This window comes from Staurois parvus, unplaced genomic scaffold (genome assembly GCF_062004578.1).
Source record: "Staurois parvus isolate SC_StPar_1 unplaced genomic scaffold, SC_StPar_1.0 ptg000092l, whole genome shotgun sequence".
In the NCBI taxonomy this organism is placed as follows: Eukaryota; Metazoa; Chordata; class Amphibia; order Anura; family Ranidae; genus Staurois; species Staurois parvus.
Genome location: NW_028317888.1, coordinates 1,467,802 through 1,483,879, shown reverse-complemented (window position 1 = coordinate 1,483,879; position 16,078 = coordinate 1,467,802). Strand labels below are relative to the sequence as shown.

The 16,078-nt window shown below is 44.8% G+C and overlaps 1 protein-coding gene across 1 annotated transcript in view; it reads left to right on the top strand.

Moving 5' to 3' along the window:
* LOC149468109 (uncharacterized) overlaps nt 1-12,565 on the top strand; it is a 146,953-nt gene extending 134,388 nt beyond the window's left edge. Inside the window, exon 3 of the mRNA XM_089670675.1 lies at nt 10,692-12,565. Within this exon, the coding sequence (XP_089526801.1) occupies nt 10,692-12,485 (1,794 nt within the window). The 3' untranslated portion in view covers nt 12,486-12,565. The remainder of the gene's footprint in view (nt 1-10,691) is intronic.
* The last annotated feature ends 3,513 nt before the right edge of the window (nt 12,566-16,078 follow it).

Below are 16,078 nucleotides of genomic sequence, written 5' to 3'. Positions count from 1 at the left end.
TGATTTATTTCAGTGCAGCAACTTAAAAGGTGGAACTAATATATGAGACTCATTCCATGCAAAGCAAGATAGTTCAAGCCGTGATTTGTCATCATTGTGATGATTATGGCTTACAGCTCATGAAAACCCCAAATCCACAATCTCAGAAAATGAGAATATTCCATGCAATCAATAAAACACGGATTGTACATAGAACAATATCGCACCTCTGAAAAGTAGAAGCTGCATATGTACTCAGGACTTGGTTTGGGCCCCTTTTGCAGCAATTACTGCCTCAATACGGCGTGGCATGGAAGCTATCAGCCTGTGGCACTACTGAGGTGTTATGGAAGACCAGGATGCTTCAATAGCGGCCTTCAGCTCTTCTGCATTGTTCGGTCTCATGTCTCTCATCTTTCTCTTGGCAATGCCCCATAGATTCTCTATGGGGTTCAGGTCAGGCGAGTTTGCTGGCCAATCAAGCACAGTAATCCCACGGTCATTGGACCAGGTTTTGGTGCTTTTGGCAGTGTGGGCGGTGCCAAGTCCTGCTGGAAAATGAAGTCAGCATCCCCATAAAGCTCGTCTGTGGAAGGAAGCATGAAGTGCTCCAAAATCTTCTGGTAGACGGCTGCGTTGACCCTGGACTTAATGAAGCACAGTGGGCCAACACCAGCAGATGACATGGATCCCCAAATCAACACAGACTGTGGAAACTTCACACTGGACTTCAGTGTGTGCCTCTCCATTCTTCCTCCATACTTGGGGTCCTTGGGCCTCTCCATTCTTCCTCCATACTCGGGGTCCTTGTGCCTCTCCATTCTTCCTCCATACTAGGGGTCCTTGGGCCTCTCCATTCTTCCTCCATACTCGGGGTCCTTGGGCCTCTCCATTCTTCCTCCATACTCGGGGTCCTTGGGCCTCTCCATTCTTCCTCCATACTCGGGGTCTTTGGGCCTCTCCATTCTTCCTCCATACTCGGGGTCCTTGGGCCTCTCCATTCTTCCTCCATACTCGGGGTCCTTGGTTTCCAAATGACATGCAAAAGTTGCTCTCATCAGAAAAGAGGACTTTGGACCACTGAGCAATGGACCAGATCTGTTTTTCTTTAGCCCAGGTAAGACACTTCTGATGTTTGTTGTTCAGGAGCGGCTTGACAAGAGGAATACGACATTTGAAGCCCATGTCCAGGATCCGTCTGTGTGTGGTGGCTCTTGATGCACTGACTCTAGCCTCAGTCCACTCCTTGTGAAAGTCCCCAACACTTTTGAATGGCCTTTTCCTGACAATCCTCTCCAGGCTGCGGTCATCCCTGCTGCTTGTGCACCTTTTTCTTCCACACTTTTCCCTTCCACATAACTTTCTATTAATGTGCTTTGATACAGCACTTTGGGAACATCCAACTCCTTTTGCAATTCCCTTTTGAGGCTTTCCCTCCTTATGGAGGGTGTCAGTGATGGTGTCAGGTCAGCAGTCTTTCCCATGATTGTGATTCCTACTGAACCAGACTGAGAGACCATTTAAAGGCTCAGGAACCCTTTGCAGGTATTATGGCTGAATGAGCTGATTAGAGTGGGACACTTTGAGCCGAGATTATTCCACCTTTTCACAATATTCTCATTTTCTGAGATTGTGGATTTGGGGTTTTCATGAGCTGTAAGCCATAATCATCACAATGATGACAAATCACGGCTTGAACTATCTTGCTTTGCATGTAATGAGTCTCATATATTAGTTTCACCTTTTAAGTTGCTGCACTGAAATAAATCAACTTTTGTACCATATTCTAATTTTTTGAGTTTCACCTGTAACTTGCTCACACATCTACAATGGAGGCATTAAACACAATGGATGCCAATTAATAAGACATTTTTCCTTATAGTTCCTCCCTTTTGTCACGTGGTGACAACACATCAAATTTCACAGTTATTGTTTCTAATATGCATCCTGATTGGCAAAAAACGTATTAAAAATGCACATGCAAAATTTAGCAGCAACATAAAACATAACTATTAGAAAAAAACATAATGAAATCAGCATGCCTACTTTCTTAAACCATAAAAAAACTCCAAAACTTCCCAACCCTTTAAAAGGGTTCCAGCCATCTTCAGCTATGGATGGAGCTGGAGCTTGTAAAGCATTTACCTGGTCTCTATGATTCTCAATGACTTCATAGTAGTCTGGGATCCCAGCAGATGTGTTATGTATCCATGTACAACACTCATAGTCAGTAGTAGACTCACACAGCCCAGTCATCTTCAGCTATGGATGGAGCTGGGGCTTGTAAAGCATTTACCTGGTCTCTATGATTCTCAATGACTTCATAGTAGTCTGGGATCCCAGCAGATGTGTTATGTATCCATGTACAACACTCATAGTCAGTAGTAGACTCACACAGCCCGGTCATCTTCAGCTATGGATGGAGCTGGGGCTTGTAAAGCATTTACCTGGTCTCTATGATTCTCAATGACTTCATAGTAGTCTGGGATCCCAGCAGACGTGTTATGTATCCATGTACAACACTCATAGTCAGTAGTAGACTCACATAGCCCGGTCATCTTCAGCTATGGATGGAGCTGGGGCTTGTAAAACATTTACCTGGTCTCTATGACTCTCAATGACTTCATAGTAGTCTGGGATCCCAGCAGACGTGTTATGTATCCATGTACAACACTCCTAGTCAGTAGTAGACTCACACAGTCCTGTCATCTTCAGCTATGGATGGAGCTGGGGCTTGTAAAGCATTTACCTGGTCTCTATGACTCTCAATGACTTCATAGTAGTCTGGGGTCCCAGCAGACGTGTTATGTATCCATGTACAACACTCATAGTCAGTAGTAGACTCACACAGCCCGGTCAATGCTGCTCCCATTTGTTCTATTCCCATTTCATTCATGAGTACCTGTTTTCTTCATGCCCGTAGTTCAACATTCACAAGACTTACTTCTAGTTGTGTTTCATTTATAATCTGATCCATAATATGTGAATAATTATTTAACCTTCTCCTCAGTTCTATCCCCACCCAGTCCATGCAGGAACCATGGCCAGGCTTGGTCTTCTGTTTTATACAAGTCCCTCTCATGTCTACATTTCATAGGATATCAGGGATGACTACTAGCCAGTAAAGCATCACTGTGTGTCCCTCCCATGACATCCATTACTGGTACCCAGGTGGCTAAGTAACACCATCCTTCCTGTCCTTGGGGGGTCCATGGATTACAAGTTTTCCCACAACATACCTGGACTCCTTCAGTAAAAGCTACTGATTGATCTTTCCATACTTGACTTACATTTGGGTTAGGGTAACCAACTAAGTCTGGGTTACTGAAAACTCTCCCTACTCCGTAGTATTTCCTGTGGGATGCATTGTTAGTGATGTTTTCTATGTATTTTCCATCCATTCTTAGTGTTTACTTGTACAAAGTCCCCGTCCTCAGGTGCTTCCCAGTGACATTAAGTTTAGACTGACTACAAAATTCTCTCCTTCATTTGATTTGCTGCCTAAATGAAAACACCATTCAGGTTCCATCATAACTCCCAACACTTCAGATTTCAGCCTTGTAGTAACATTTGTGAGGATAATACTCAGATTACCAATAAACATTGACGTCACATTTTTTGGTGCCGCATACAAAGGAATGTTCATAGTTTCAGGGTGGAGTATACTGCAAACCCAACAACTCTGGAATCCCGAGAGCTTGGCATACCTATACTTACATTTCAATAGTGACATATTCTCAGTCAATGATCTTTTCTGCTGCTTTTTTATTAGTCCGCTGTCATTTACGGTCTTATTGTTGTGGCCACAGATTGGTGGCCATTCTTCTGGATGATAATAACAGTGACTAGCCCAGTAAGCCACTGAAACACTTATCACTAAGAGACAACCAAAAGATAGTTCTTCCAGGCTGTCTCTGGATGAAGCAGCATTCTGGAGATTGAAGAACACTGGTAGGTCCGTCTCCTTTACCTGTTCCGTCTGTTGCTCCTGGTTCCTTGGAGGTTCCTTGGAGGTTCCGGGATCCTCTTTACTCTAGAAGCATGTATCCAGACGTTGGAATCAGCAGTCAGAACTGTGGTTCTCATCACATGGTATGGTAGTTTCTTCGTATGGCGGATCTGTGGTCTTGTGTTTGTGAAGATCCTTAACCAATACCCATCTCCTGGCTTGTACGGGTGGGTTGGATCATCTGTGGGAAGAGGGAACGAGAGAGAGACATCACCATATACATTTGAAACTCTAAAAATTAGAATATCGTGCAAAAGTTCATTTATTTCAGTGCAGCAACTTAAAAGGTGAAACTAATATATGAGACTCATTCCATGCAAAGCAAGATAGTTCAAGCCGTGATTTGTCATCATTGTGATGATTATGGCTTACAGCTCATGAAAACCCCAAATCCACAATCTCAGAAAATGAGAATATTGTGAAAAGGTGGAATATTCTCGGCTCAAAGTGTCCCACTCTAATCAGATAATTAAGCCATAACACCTGCAAAGGGTTCCCGAGCCTTTAAATGGTCTCTCAGTCTGGTTTAGTAGGAATCACAATCATGGGAAAGACTACTGACCTGACACCATCACTGACACCCTCCATAAGGAGGGAAAGCCTCAAAAGGGAATTGCAGAAGAAGTTGGATGTTCCCAAAGTGCTGTATCAAAGCACATTAATAGAAAGTTATGTGGAAGGGAAAAGTGTGGAAGAAAAAGGTGCACAAGCAGCAGGGATGACCACAGCCTGGAGAGGATTGTCAGGAAAAGGCCATTCAAAAGTGTTGGGGACTTTCACAAGGAGTGGACTGAGGCTGGAGTCAGTGCATCAAGAGCCACCACACAGACAGATCCTGGACATGGGCTTCAAATGTCGTATTCCTCTTGTCAAGCCGCTCCTGAACAACAAACAACGTCAGAAGCGTCTTACCTGGGCTAAAGAAAAACAGACCTGGCTGTTGCTCAGTGGTCCAAAGTCCTCTTTTCTGATGAGAACAACATCTCATTTGGAAACCAAGGACCCAGAGTATTGAAGAAGAATGGAGAGGCCCAAGGACCCCGAGTATGGAGGAAGAATGGAGAGGCCCAAGGACCCCGAGTATGGAGGAAGAATGGAGAGGCCCAAGGACCCCAAGTATGGAGGAAGAATGGAGAGGCCCAAGGACCCCGAGTATAGAGGAAGAATGGAGAGGCACAAGGACCCCGAGTATGGAGGAAGAATGGAGAGGCCCAAGGACCCCAAGAATGGAGGAAGAATGGAGAGGCACAAGGACCCCGAGTATGGAGGAAGAATGGAATGGCCCAAGGACCCCAAGAATGGAGGAAGAATGGAGAGGCACAAGGACCCCGAGTATGGAGGAAGAATGGAGAGGCCCAAGGACCCCGAGTATGGAGGAAGAATGGAGAGGCCCAAGGACCCCGAGTATGGAGGAAGAATGGAGAGGCCCAAGGACCCCGAGTATGGAGGAAGAATGGAGAGGCCCAAGGACCCCAAGAATGGAGGAAGAATGGAGAGGCACAAGGACCCCGAGTATGGAGGAAGAAAGGAGAGGCACACACTGCAAGATGTTTGAAGTCCAGTGTGAAGTTTCCACAGTCTGTGTTGATTTGGGGATCCATGTCATCTGCTGGTGTTGGCCCATTGTGCTTCATTAAGTCCAGGGTCACCACAGCTGTCTACCAGGAGATTTTGGAGCACTTCATGCTTCCTTCCGCAGGCCAGCTTTATGGGGAGGCTGACTTCATTTTCCAGCAGAACTTGGCACCGCCCACACTGCCAAAAGCACCAAAACCTGGTTCAATGACCGTGGGATTACTGTGCTTGATTGGCCTGCAAACTCGCCTGACCTGAACCCCATAGAGAATCTATGGGGCATTGCCAAGAGAAAGATGAGAGACATGAGACGGAACAATGCAGAAGAGCTGAAGGCTGCTATTGAAGCATCCTGGTCTTCCATAACACCTCAGCAGTGCCACAGGCTGATAGCTTCCATGCCACGCCGCATTGAGGCAGTAATTGCTGCAAAAGGGGCCCAAACCAAGTACTGAGTACATATGCAGCTTCTACTTTTCAGAGGTCCGATATTGTTCTATGTACAATCCTTGTTTTATTGATTGCATGGAATATTCTCATTCTCTGAGATTGTGGATTTGGGGTTTTCATGAGCAGTAAGCCATAATCATCACAATGATGACAAATCACGGCTTGAACTATCTTGCTTTGCATGGAATGAGTCTATCTCATATATTCGTTTCACCTTTTAAGTTGCTGCACTGAAATAAATGAATGAATGAATGAATGCACCATATTCTCATTTTTCAAGTTTTACCTGTACACCATTCAGCACCCTAATCAATTCCTGGACATATCTTTCCGGGATTAATTCTAAATCACCTGACATAACTACCAAAGGACCTCTTGTCCAGGGGGTGGGGAATGGCCTTTCCATAAGAATTTCAAAGGGGGAAAGCTTGGTGCCTTTATGTGGTGTCATCCTCATCTCAGCCAGAACAGCTGGCAAGTACGCTTCCCATCACTTCAATGTCCCCCCCTGTTGCCTTCCTTAGTTTTTCCTTCAGGGTCCTATTTGCCCGTCCTACCTGACCAGAACTCTGTGTGGTAGAATATGTGGAACTTCCAGTCAATGCTCATCAGTTTGGCTACCTGTTGTGTAACCTTTGATGTAAATGCTGGTCCTTTGTCTGAGTCTATACTTACCAGACATCCCCATCGAGGGATGATTTCTTTGTAAAGGATTTTAGCAACGCTCCTTGCATCCTCTTTGTTACAAATGCTTCAGGCCAGCGACTAAAGCGACCCACTATCACCAGCAGAAACTCGCCTCGTCCACTATTAGGCATGTGTGTGAAATCAATTTGAAGTTCCTCAAATAGTCCACTAGGTGGCAATAGCTGATCATGTCTAACCTGATTGGGGTTTCCACCATTGTTTCTGATGCATGTACCACAACGCCCTATTTGTTCTTGTGTCTGCTTAGTAAGATTTGGAACACAAAATCTTTTCTTTATTTCATCTTTCACTACCTGCCAACCCCGATGTCCTATGCCATGGAACTGCGCTATAATGAGAGGAGCTCTGTGACGTGGGAGTCCTAGGATACCTCCTTTTGACATTAGACCATTTGCGTCTATGTCAACTCCTTCTGTTGCCAGTATGCTACATCCTCTTCATTTCTGTATATTGCAGCTCCTTGAGAAGAGAATGTTCCGGTAACATAGGTGGATCTAAAATGGCCAATAGACATTTGTGAGTTTACAAGAGGTGTTGCTGTAGGGTGGCATTTTTAGCAGTGCAATCAGCAAATGCCTTGCCTTTGGCTACAAAATCAGAGGAAGATGTGTGTGCCTTACATCTAATTCCTGAAATGGACCTAGGATTATGAATGGCTTCCAAAAGATTGTTTATTAGGTCCCCATGTGATACTCCTTTTCCATCTGCAGTGGAGAATCCCCTTCTCTGCCATATTTTACCAAAATCATGGACAACTCCAAAAGCATACCTAGAATCTGTGTAAACATTCACATCTTGATTCTCACAAAGTTCACAAGTCCTTGTTAGTGCAATCAATTCTGCAGCTTGGGCTGATTTGTGAGTGAGGGGTAATGCCTCCTGAACAATGTCAGGTAACTGGACCACTGCATACCCTGGTATAGAGGTATCATCAGAAGGTCTGGGACAAGAACCATCTACAAATATGTCCAGAGCTTCCGGAATGGGTGTTTGTTGTATGTCTATACTGGGAGAGGTATCTTCATGTATGACCTGAACACAATCATGTTCCTCGGGTGGGTTGTCAGTTTCACCGTTTATCCATAGCAAACAATTTAGCATAGCTAGGGGACCTGAGTTTGAACCTACATATTTCACTTCCAAATTTGTAGTTGATGTCAAAATCACTTGATAACCGCTTGCCCTTTGTGCTGTCATGTGCTGCGTAGTGAGGTTCTTAAGGACATGTAGTACATGATGTGTGGTGTATAGGATGGTTTTATGTCCCAGAGTGTAAGGGATTTCCAGCTAAAAGAATTGCGTTTGGGAATGTGCGAAAGAGAAGATTGCCGCAGCACATGAATCTGCGCATGTGCAGGATCCCGACAAGGCATACAGGCAGGCAGGCACTAGGACCCAGGCGCACCTGTCACAATGATTGCCATCTGATCTGTCTCCTTCCTCTCTTCCTCGGGTCTTCCATCTGATCTGTCTCCTTCCTCTCTTCCTCGGGACTGCCATCTGATCTGTCTCCTTCCTCGGGACTGCCATCTGATCTGTTTCCTTCCTCTCTTCCTCAGGACTGCCATCTGATCTGTCTCCTTCCTCGGGACTGCCATCTGATCTGTTTCCTTCCTCGGGACTGCCATCTGATCTGTTTCCTTCCTCGGGACTGCCATCTGATCTGTTTCCTTCCTCTCTTCCTCGGGACTGCCATCTGATCTGTCTCCTTCCTCTTCCTCAGGACTGTCATCTGATCTGTCTCCTTCCTCTCTTCCTCAGGACTGCCATCTGATCTGTCTCCTTCCTCTTCCTCGGACTGCCATCTGATCTGTCTCCTTCCTCCCTTCCTCGGGACTGTCATCTGATCTGTCTCCTTCCTCTCTTCCTAGGGACTGTCATCTGATCTGTCTCCTTCCTCTCTTCCTCGGGACTGCCATCTGATCTGTCTCCTTCCTCTTCCTCGGGACTTCCATCTGATCTGTCTCCTTCCTCTCTTCCTCGGGACCGCCATCTGATCTGTCTCCTTCCTCTCTTCCTCTGGACCGCCATCTGATCTGTCTCCTTCCTCTCTTCCTCCTACAGCCCCTCCCTCCTCCTCCCAGACTGTACTATCCGGACTCTGTATCTCCACTGCTTGTTCTATGGGAGGCTGTATTGGTCTATCTGTTCTCAAAGATTTGAGGAAATCCTCATCCTCTGTCTTTGGTAATGCTGGATATACTTGTGTAGAAGTTGGCGGGGCAGATGCTGGGGGTTAAAGAGTGGAGATTAAAATTCCTTGGCTCCGGAGCGTAACCAGTCATTCTGAGCCAGTGAACACCCGCAGATTTCATGTATTTATAGTCCCAGCTCGGGCAAGTTGAAAACCAAGAAAAAGATGTCTTCTCTCCTAAACACAGTCCCCTTATCATGTCCATATGAATCTTATCATTAGACCCATCTCTAGGAAAGGGACCACTGCTTTTCATATCCAGGGACCATTCTGCAATATTGTCTGTGAAAGGAACCACATAGTAATCATCCCATGGTGATACTCTGATCACATATTCTTTACAAGTTAGCCTAGACAATTCCGGATTCTCTTGTCTTTCTTTCTTTTTCTCAGCAATATCACTTAACACTTTATGCGGAAGCCTTGGAATTTTTGGCAGAGATCCCTTACTTTGGATCTTTCCCATAGTGGAAGCAAAACAGCTGTTAGACAAAGCAATAAATGATTACAATATCAGTACTTATTCCCTGAAGCGGAGAGGTTGTCATGTCAGCAAAGCCTTCTCCACAGTTCAGGAGTTTAACCCCTAAAAGTACAAATCCTTGTAATAAACCTATTCTGAAGAAACACAAATACTACATAGCAGTTCCATAACACACAGCAAATAGGCACTTCTACTTCTAAAATGGCAGAAATAGCCGAGGACTCCTGTGAATTCACAATACATCTGCAGAGGCAATTTTTCCCCAGAGGCTTCCAAAACCTCTGAATTTCCTTTGAGGACCCACCTCAAGGACTCTCCGTGAGATCCAACAATCTCACATGGAAACTTTGGCTGCTGTCCCGGGGTCTTTAAAGGGGATTTGATCCGGCAAAACTAAGACAAAATAGCTCAGTTTACCTGACCAGCCTCGCCTTTAATCCCGACTTCTGACACCAGATTGCAAGGATTCAACCTATGTCTGTAGCCCTTTAAATGTCTTCGGTAATTTCTGCCCTCTGATCTCAGGAGGAATAAAACTCTGGACACCGAAGTGTGCAAACTAAATCTCTGAACGTTTAATGCGTGCGAGCAGGTTTTACAAATGCAGAATGACCAACGAAATATTGTAATGACCAATAATATATTGTAATGACCAATGAAATATTGTAATGACCAACGAAATATTGTAATGACCAATGATATATTGTAATGACCAACGATGTATTGTAATGACCGACGATATATTGTAATGACCAATAAAATATTTTAATGACCAACGATACATTATAATGACCAACGATATATTGTAATGACCAATAAAATATTTTAATGACCAACGATGTATTGTAATGACCAACGATATATTGCAATCTTATCAAGAAATATAACGACCACAAATGACTGAAGACCACCATATAAGGCAGTTCCATCTACAGAATGGGAACTGAATTCATGAAACAAACAGTTGTCACAAGTGACATATAAACACCAAACTAACTTGTTCCCACATCTACAATGGAGGCATTAAACACAATGGATGCCAGTTAATAAGACATTTTTCCTTACAGGGGGAATTGTACCGTCCTGACATTTGGGGGTATTTGTACCATCCTGACATTTGGAGGGATCTGTCCTGTTCTGACATTTGGGGGTATTTGTACTGTCCTGACATTTGGGGGATATCTGTACCGTCCTGACATTTGGGGGTATTTGTACCGTCCTGACATTTGGAGGGATCTGTCCTGACATTTGGGGGTATTTGTACCGTCCTGACATTTGGGGGGATTTGAACCAATCAGCTCCTGTCTAGTAATCCTCTTTGTCTTTGTATTTTAGTCCATGGCCGGGAGATGAGGAAAACCTCCGAGGATTGTCTCACTTTGTCTCCAGACTGGAAAGTAGAAGATGAGGACATCACACAGTATAGTCCAGGAGAAAACCCGGCTCCCTCCAATGTCCATCCGGCACCACACAGTGTAGATGGACCATCGGATTCCTCGTATCCTGAGGAACCTCAGACTGCGCGGGTCCAGGTCAGCGTTACAACAGGGAAAAAGTTCTCCTGTCTGGAGTGCGGGAAATGTTTCCATCATGAATACCGTCTTAATATGCATATAAGATCTCACACAGGAGAGAAGCCATATTCCTGTCCTGAGTGTGGGAAATGTTTTTCAGTGAAGTCCAGTCTTTACAGACATCAGAGATCTCACACAGGGGAGAAGCCATATTCCTATCCTGAGTGCGGAAAATGTTTTCCAGAGAAGTCCAGTCTGCACAAACATCAGAAATCTCTCAAGGGGGAGAAGCCATTTTCCTGTCCTGAGTGCGGGAAATGTTTTTCAGTGAAGTCTCATCTTTCCAGGCATCAGACATGTCACACAGGGGAGAAGCCGTATTCTTGTCCTGAGTGTGGGAAATGTTTTTCACAAAAGTCCAGTCTGCACAAACATCAGAAATCTCTCAAGGGGGAGAAGCCATTTTCCTGTCCTGAGTGCGGGAAATGTTTTTCAGTGAAGTCTCATCTTTCCAGGCATCAGACATGTCACACAGGGGAGAAGCCGTATTCTTGTCCTGAGTGTGGGAAATGTTTTTCACAAAAGTCCAGTCTGCACAAACATCAGAGATCTCACACAGGGGAGAAGCCGTATTCTTGTCCTGAGTGTGGGAAATGTTTTTCACAGAAGTCCAGTCTGCACAAACATCAGATGTCTCACACGGGGGAGAAGCCATTTTCCTGTCCTGAGTGCGGGAAATGTTTTTCACTGAAGTCCCATCTTTCGAGGCATCAGACATCTCACATGGGGGAGAAGCCGTATTCTTGTTCTGAGTGCGGGAAATGTTTTTCATTGAAGTCCTATCTTTACAGACACCAGAAATTTCACACAGGAGAGAAGCCGTATTCCTGTTCTGAGTGCGGGAAATGTTTTTCAGAGAAGTCCAGTCTGCACAAGCATCAGAGATCTCACACGGGGGAAAAACCATATTCTTGTCCTGATTGCGGGAAATGTTTTTCACAGAAGTCCAGTGTGCACAAACATCAGAGATCTCATACGGGGGAGAAGCCGTATTCTTGTCCTGAGTGTGGGAAATGTTTTTCACAGATGTCTCATCTTCACAAACATCAGAGATCTCACACAGGGGAGAAGCCGTATTCTTGTCCTGAGTGCAGGAAATTTTTTTCAGAGAAGTCAAGTCTTTACAGCCATCAGAGATCTCACACAGGGGAGAAGCCGTATTCCTGTCTTGAGTGCGGGAATTGTTTTTCACAAAAGTCCAGTCTTCACACACATCAGAGACTGCACACGGGGGAGAAGCCGTATTCCTGTCCTGAGTGCGGGAAATTTTTTTCACAGAAGTCCTATCTTTACACACATCAGAGATTGCACACAGGGAAAACGTCACTTTTCTGTTCTGAGTGCTGGAAATGTTTTGTAAATCAGGCAGATCTTGTCAAGCATCAAAGATCTCCCAAAAGGGAAAAGCTGTATTCCCGTCCAGAGTGTGGGAAAAGTTTTTCAGAAAAGTCCAATCTTTACAAACATCAGAGATCTCACATGGGGGAGAAGCCACTTTCCTGTCCTGAGTGAGGGAAATGTTCCTCACTGAAGTCCTGTCTTCCTGTACATCAGGGGTCCCACACAACCATGGAGGTTTATTAGTGCCTTGAGTGCGGGAAATGTCTTCTAGATGAATGTTGCTGGACATCCCAGCTCTCATGTGAGGAAGAAGCACACCCTGATATACACCTCAGATATACTCCATGGCTGATCTTCATCATGGAAGAAACAGTTCATAAGGAGATCAGAGGTCCCCAAAGACATGGATGAAGTGTGGGACCAGGTTGGCTATTGATATCAGCAGAAGAATAAAAATGGAGTCCTGCCCTGTGATTGGCTGAGTACATTTTGTGGTGGGAGATTTCACAAACACTTGGAGGTCTATGGAGAACAATGTTGGATGGATGTGACCGGCATTCTCCAGCAGGGAGGAGTTTTGGGTGTATTTTATTTCTTATGATCATTGGCTCCATCTAGTGGCCATAACATCATATTGGGCTAATTTTACTGATGGAGATATTTCAGAAAAATCACCTCATTGTGGCCACTAGATGGAGCTGGAGATCATAGGAAATCACTGTGTTACTTAACATACAGCAGGATGTTGTCACAGCTGGAGGAATGATTGTCTCATTGGTCCAATGAATGTTCTATAAATACAGCCCTTGGTTTCCTTCATCAGACACGCCCCCATACTAATCGCTGAGGTCACACTCCCGCACTCTGAGGTCACGCTCCCGCACCCTAAGGTCACGCTCCCGCACCCTGAGGTCACACTCCCGCACTCTGAGGTCACACTCCCGCACTCTGAGGTCACACTCCCGCACCCTGAGGTCACACTCCCGCACTCTGAGGTCACACTCCCGCACTCTGATGTCATACTCCCACACCCTGAGGTCACACTCTGAGGTCATACTCCCACACTCGGAGGTCATACTCCCGCACTCTGAGGTCATACTCCCGCACCCTGAGGTCACACTCTGAGGTCACACTCCCACACTCTGAGGTCATACTCCCGCACTCTGAGGTCATACTCCCGCACCCTGAGGTCATACTCCCGCACTCTGAGGTCATACTCCCGCACCCTGAGGTCACACTCTGAGGTCACACTCCCACACTCTGAGATCACACTCCCGCACCCTGAGGTCACACTCCCGCACTCTGAGATCACACTCCCGCACCCTGAGGTCACACTCCCGCACTCTGAGGTCACACTCCCACACCCTGAGGTCGTACTCCCGCACTCTGAGACAGATAAAACTTTATTTTGGTGGTATTTATTCAACGCTGGAATTTTTATTTTTTGCTATATAAATTAAAATGTCCAAAAATTTGGAAAATAAAATGTTTTTCTTATAAAATTTTGCAAATAAATAATCTTTCTTCATAAATCGGCCAAAATGTATTCAGATATCTTTTTAGTAAAAAAAAAACAAATTAGTTTATAACCAAAAATTATAATTTTTCAAAAAAATTTTTTACATTTTTATTTTTTTTTTATATTATTATTTATGGGTTTTTTTACACCCATAAAGGCTGTAACAGCAATAATTTCACCTTCTCTCTGGCTGCATTCTTGCAGCCATTGAGAAATACTGTGAGAGCTGTGATTGGTCACAGCTTGTCACATGGTACAAGTCTGTTGGGAATAGCCCTGTACCATGTGACCTCGGTGATCATTCACAGATTTCACTAGTTGTAAACAATGATATCAGGAAGTGACATCTTGCTTACTATTGTTCATGTGATCACTTGTCTTCAGTTCACTGATCTTCCTAGTGAATGGCTGTGCAGGGAGGGGGATGTCAGGACAAGTCTGATGATTGGAGGAGAGCAGACTGAGCTCCCAGCAGTTAGAGAACTGACCACGCTGAGCTCTCATGCCTAGTGTGGTCAGTTTTAATAGGAAATCAGAGGGACTGTCAGGATCACCGGGGATCAAATATAAATAGGAGCTAATAGACGCCCCTGACTGTAAGCCCAGCACCCTATGATGATGTGCATTACACGAAACGTGTCAGAGGGGATATAGTTTCTGGACGTCTGACCACCAAGGGCTCTATTTATAGAACGTCTGACCGTCACTCAGCTGGTCCAGTCTGGGGAAAGATCACGCAGGCACAGGGAGAACATGCAAACTTCAGGCAGGTATGGCAGTGGTTGGGATTCAAACCAACAACCCCAGTTCTGCTAGGAGGAAGTGCTAACAATTTATATGTTTCTATAAAGGTGGGAAGTATGTAGCAGTGAATAGACCTCCCAGCAATGTTATTACCAGGCTGCAGCTAGGGGGCGCTCTAATGTGTACAGTGTGACCCCAGCAGAGTGATCCCATCTAGCCCACATTGACCCTCTCACTGCCAGAGCTGTTTCCTCATTATTTTGCACACATGGGAAATGCAGATTTTAGGCCTGAAGATGAGATAAACCCCCAAACATCTATTAGCAGAGGCCCTGGAGAATAAAGTTTTGGTAATTTTCGGGGAATTCCGGATCATCATATACTAAGCAGGATTTGGATCCCGGTGGAGAACTTTCACCCCAAGAAAAAATGAGGGTGAGGTCAGCAGAGGAGCCCATAGTAAAGGAGGAAACTCTGAAATGTTTTCTTCAGAAGGTCGGAGTTTACTGGACAAGTGAATGTAAAATACACCATCAACGCATTTCATGGCTTCAAAGTGTCACTTCATCAGGACAGGTGTAAGAAGATGATATAAAAATAGGGAATGAAGTAACAGTCCAGTATATGGTATTATAAAGACCCGAGTCACATACAATTCATGGACAGGACTGAGATTTATAGCATTCAGGATTTGTATGATGTTAGACAAGGTGAAGAGATATATGGAGAGGATGATCAATACATGGAGAAATCAATCTATTCTATCATAGAAGGGAATCAATAGATCAATCAATGACATCAACCAATCAATAAGATCCATTTCATGGGATAGATTTATCATTCTGTGCACTGGTTATGTTGGAGGATCAAACCGTGATCACTGGATATTGGAAACATTCCTATTGATCTGATGATTGCTGCCATGGATTCCTGATTGATTATTGCTGGGAATAAAGTCCAATAAACACGCAGATTTGATGGGATTATTGATAGAAAAATCTCTTCATATTCCATGGAATAAATATGTGTAGAATAGTTTGGATTTGATGGAATAAATCTCTATAAAAAGACTTTGTGGGGTTTGTTGGTTCTTTTCTATTCCTCTCTAGGTCTGGATTTCAGGAAGAAGAAACAATTCCTCCAATTTCTAGTGGATGGTGAGGAGGGGAGAGATTTGGGGGAGTTTTGTACATACAGGAGGTAATAGAGGGAATCCGGCTAGTAATTGATGAGAGGAGATTTCACTGGAGAGTTCCATTGGAGAGAATTCAGGGCTGGGGGCACTGCTGGGGCCTGGAGGGTTCTGATTGGACCACCAGTACACGTGTTGTATTAATCCGGGGGTGTGCACTGCTGGGGCCTGGAGGGTTCTGATTGGACCATCAGTACATGTGTTATATTAATCTGGGGGTGTGCACTGCTGGGGCCTGGAGGGTTCTGATTGGACCACCAGTACACGTGTTGTAATAATCTGGGGTGTGCACTGCTGGGGCCTGGAGGG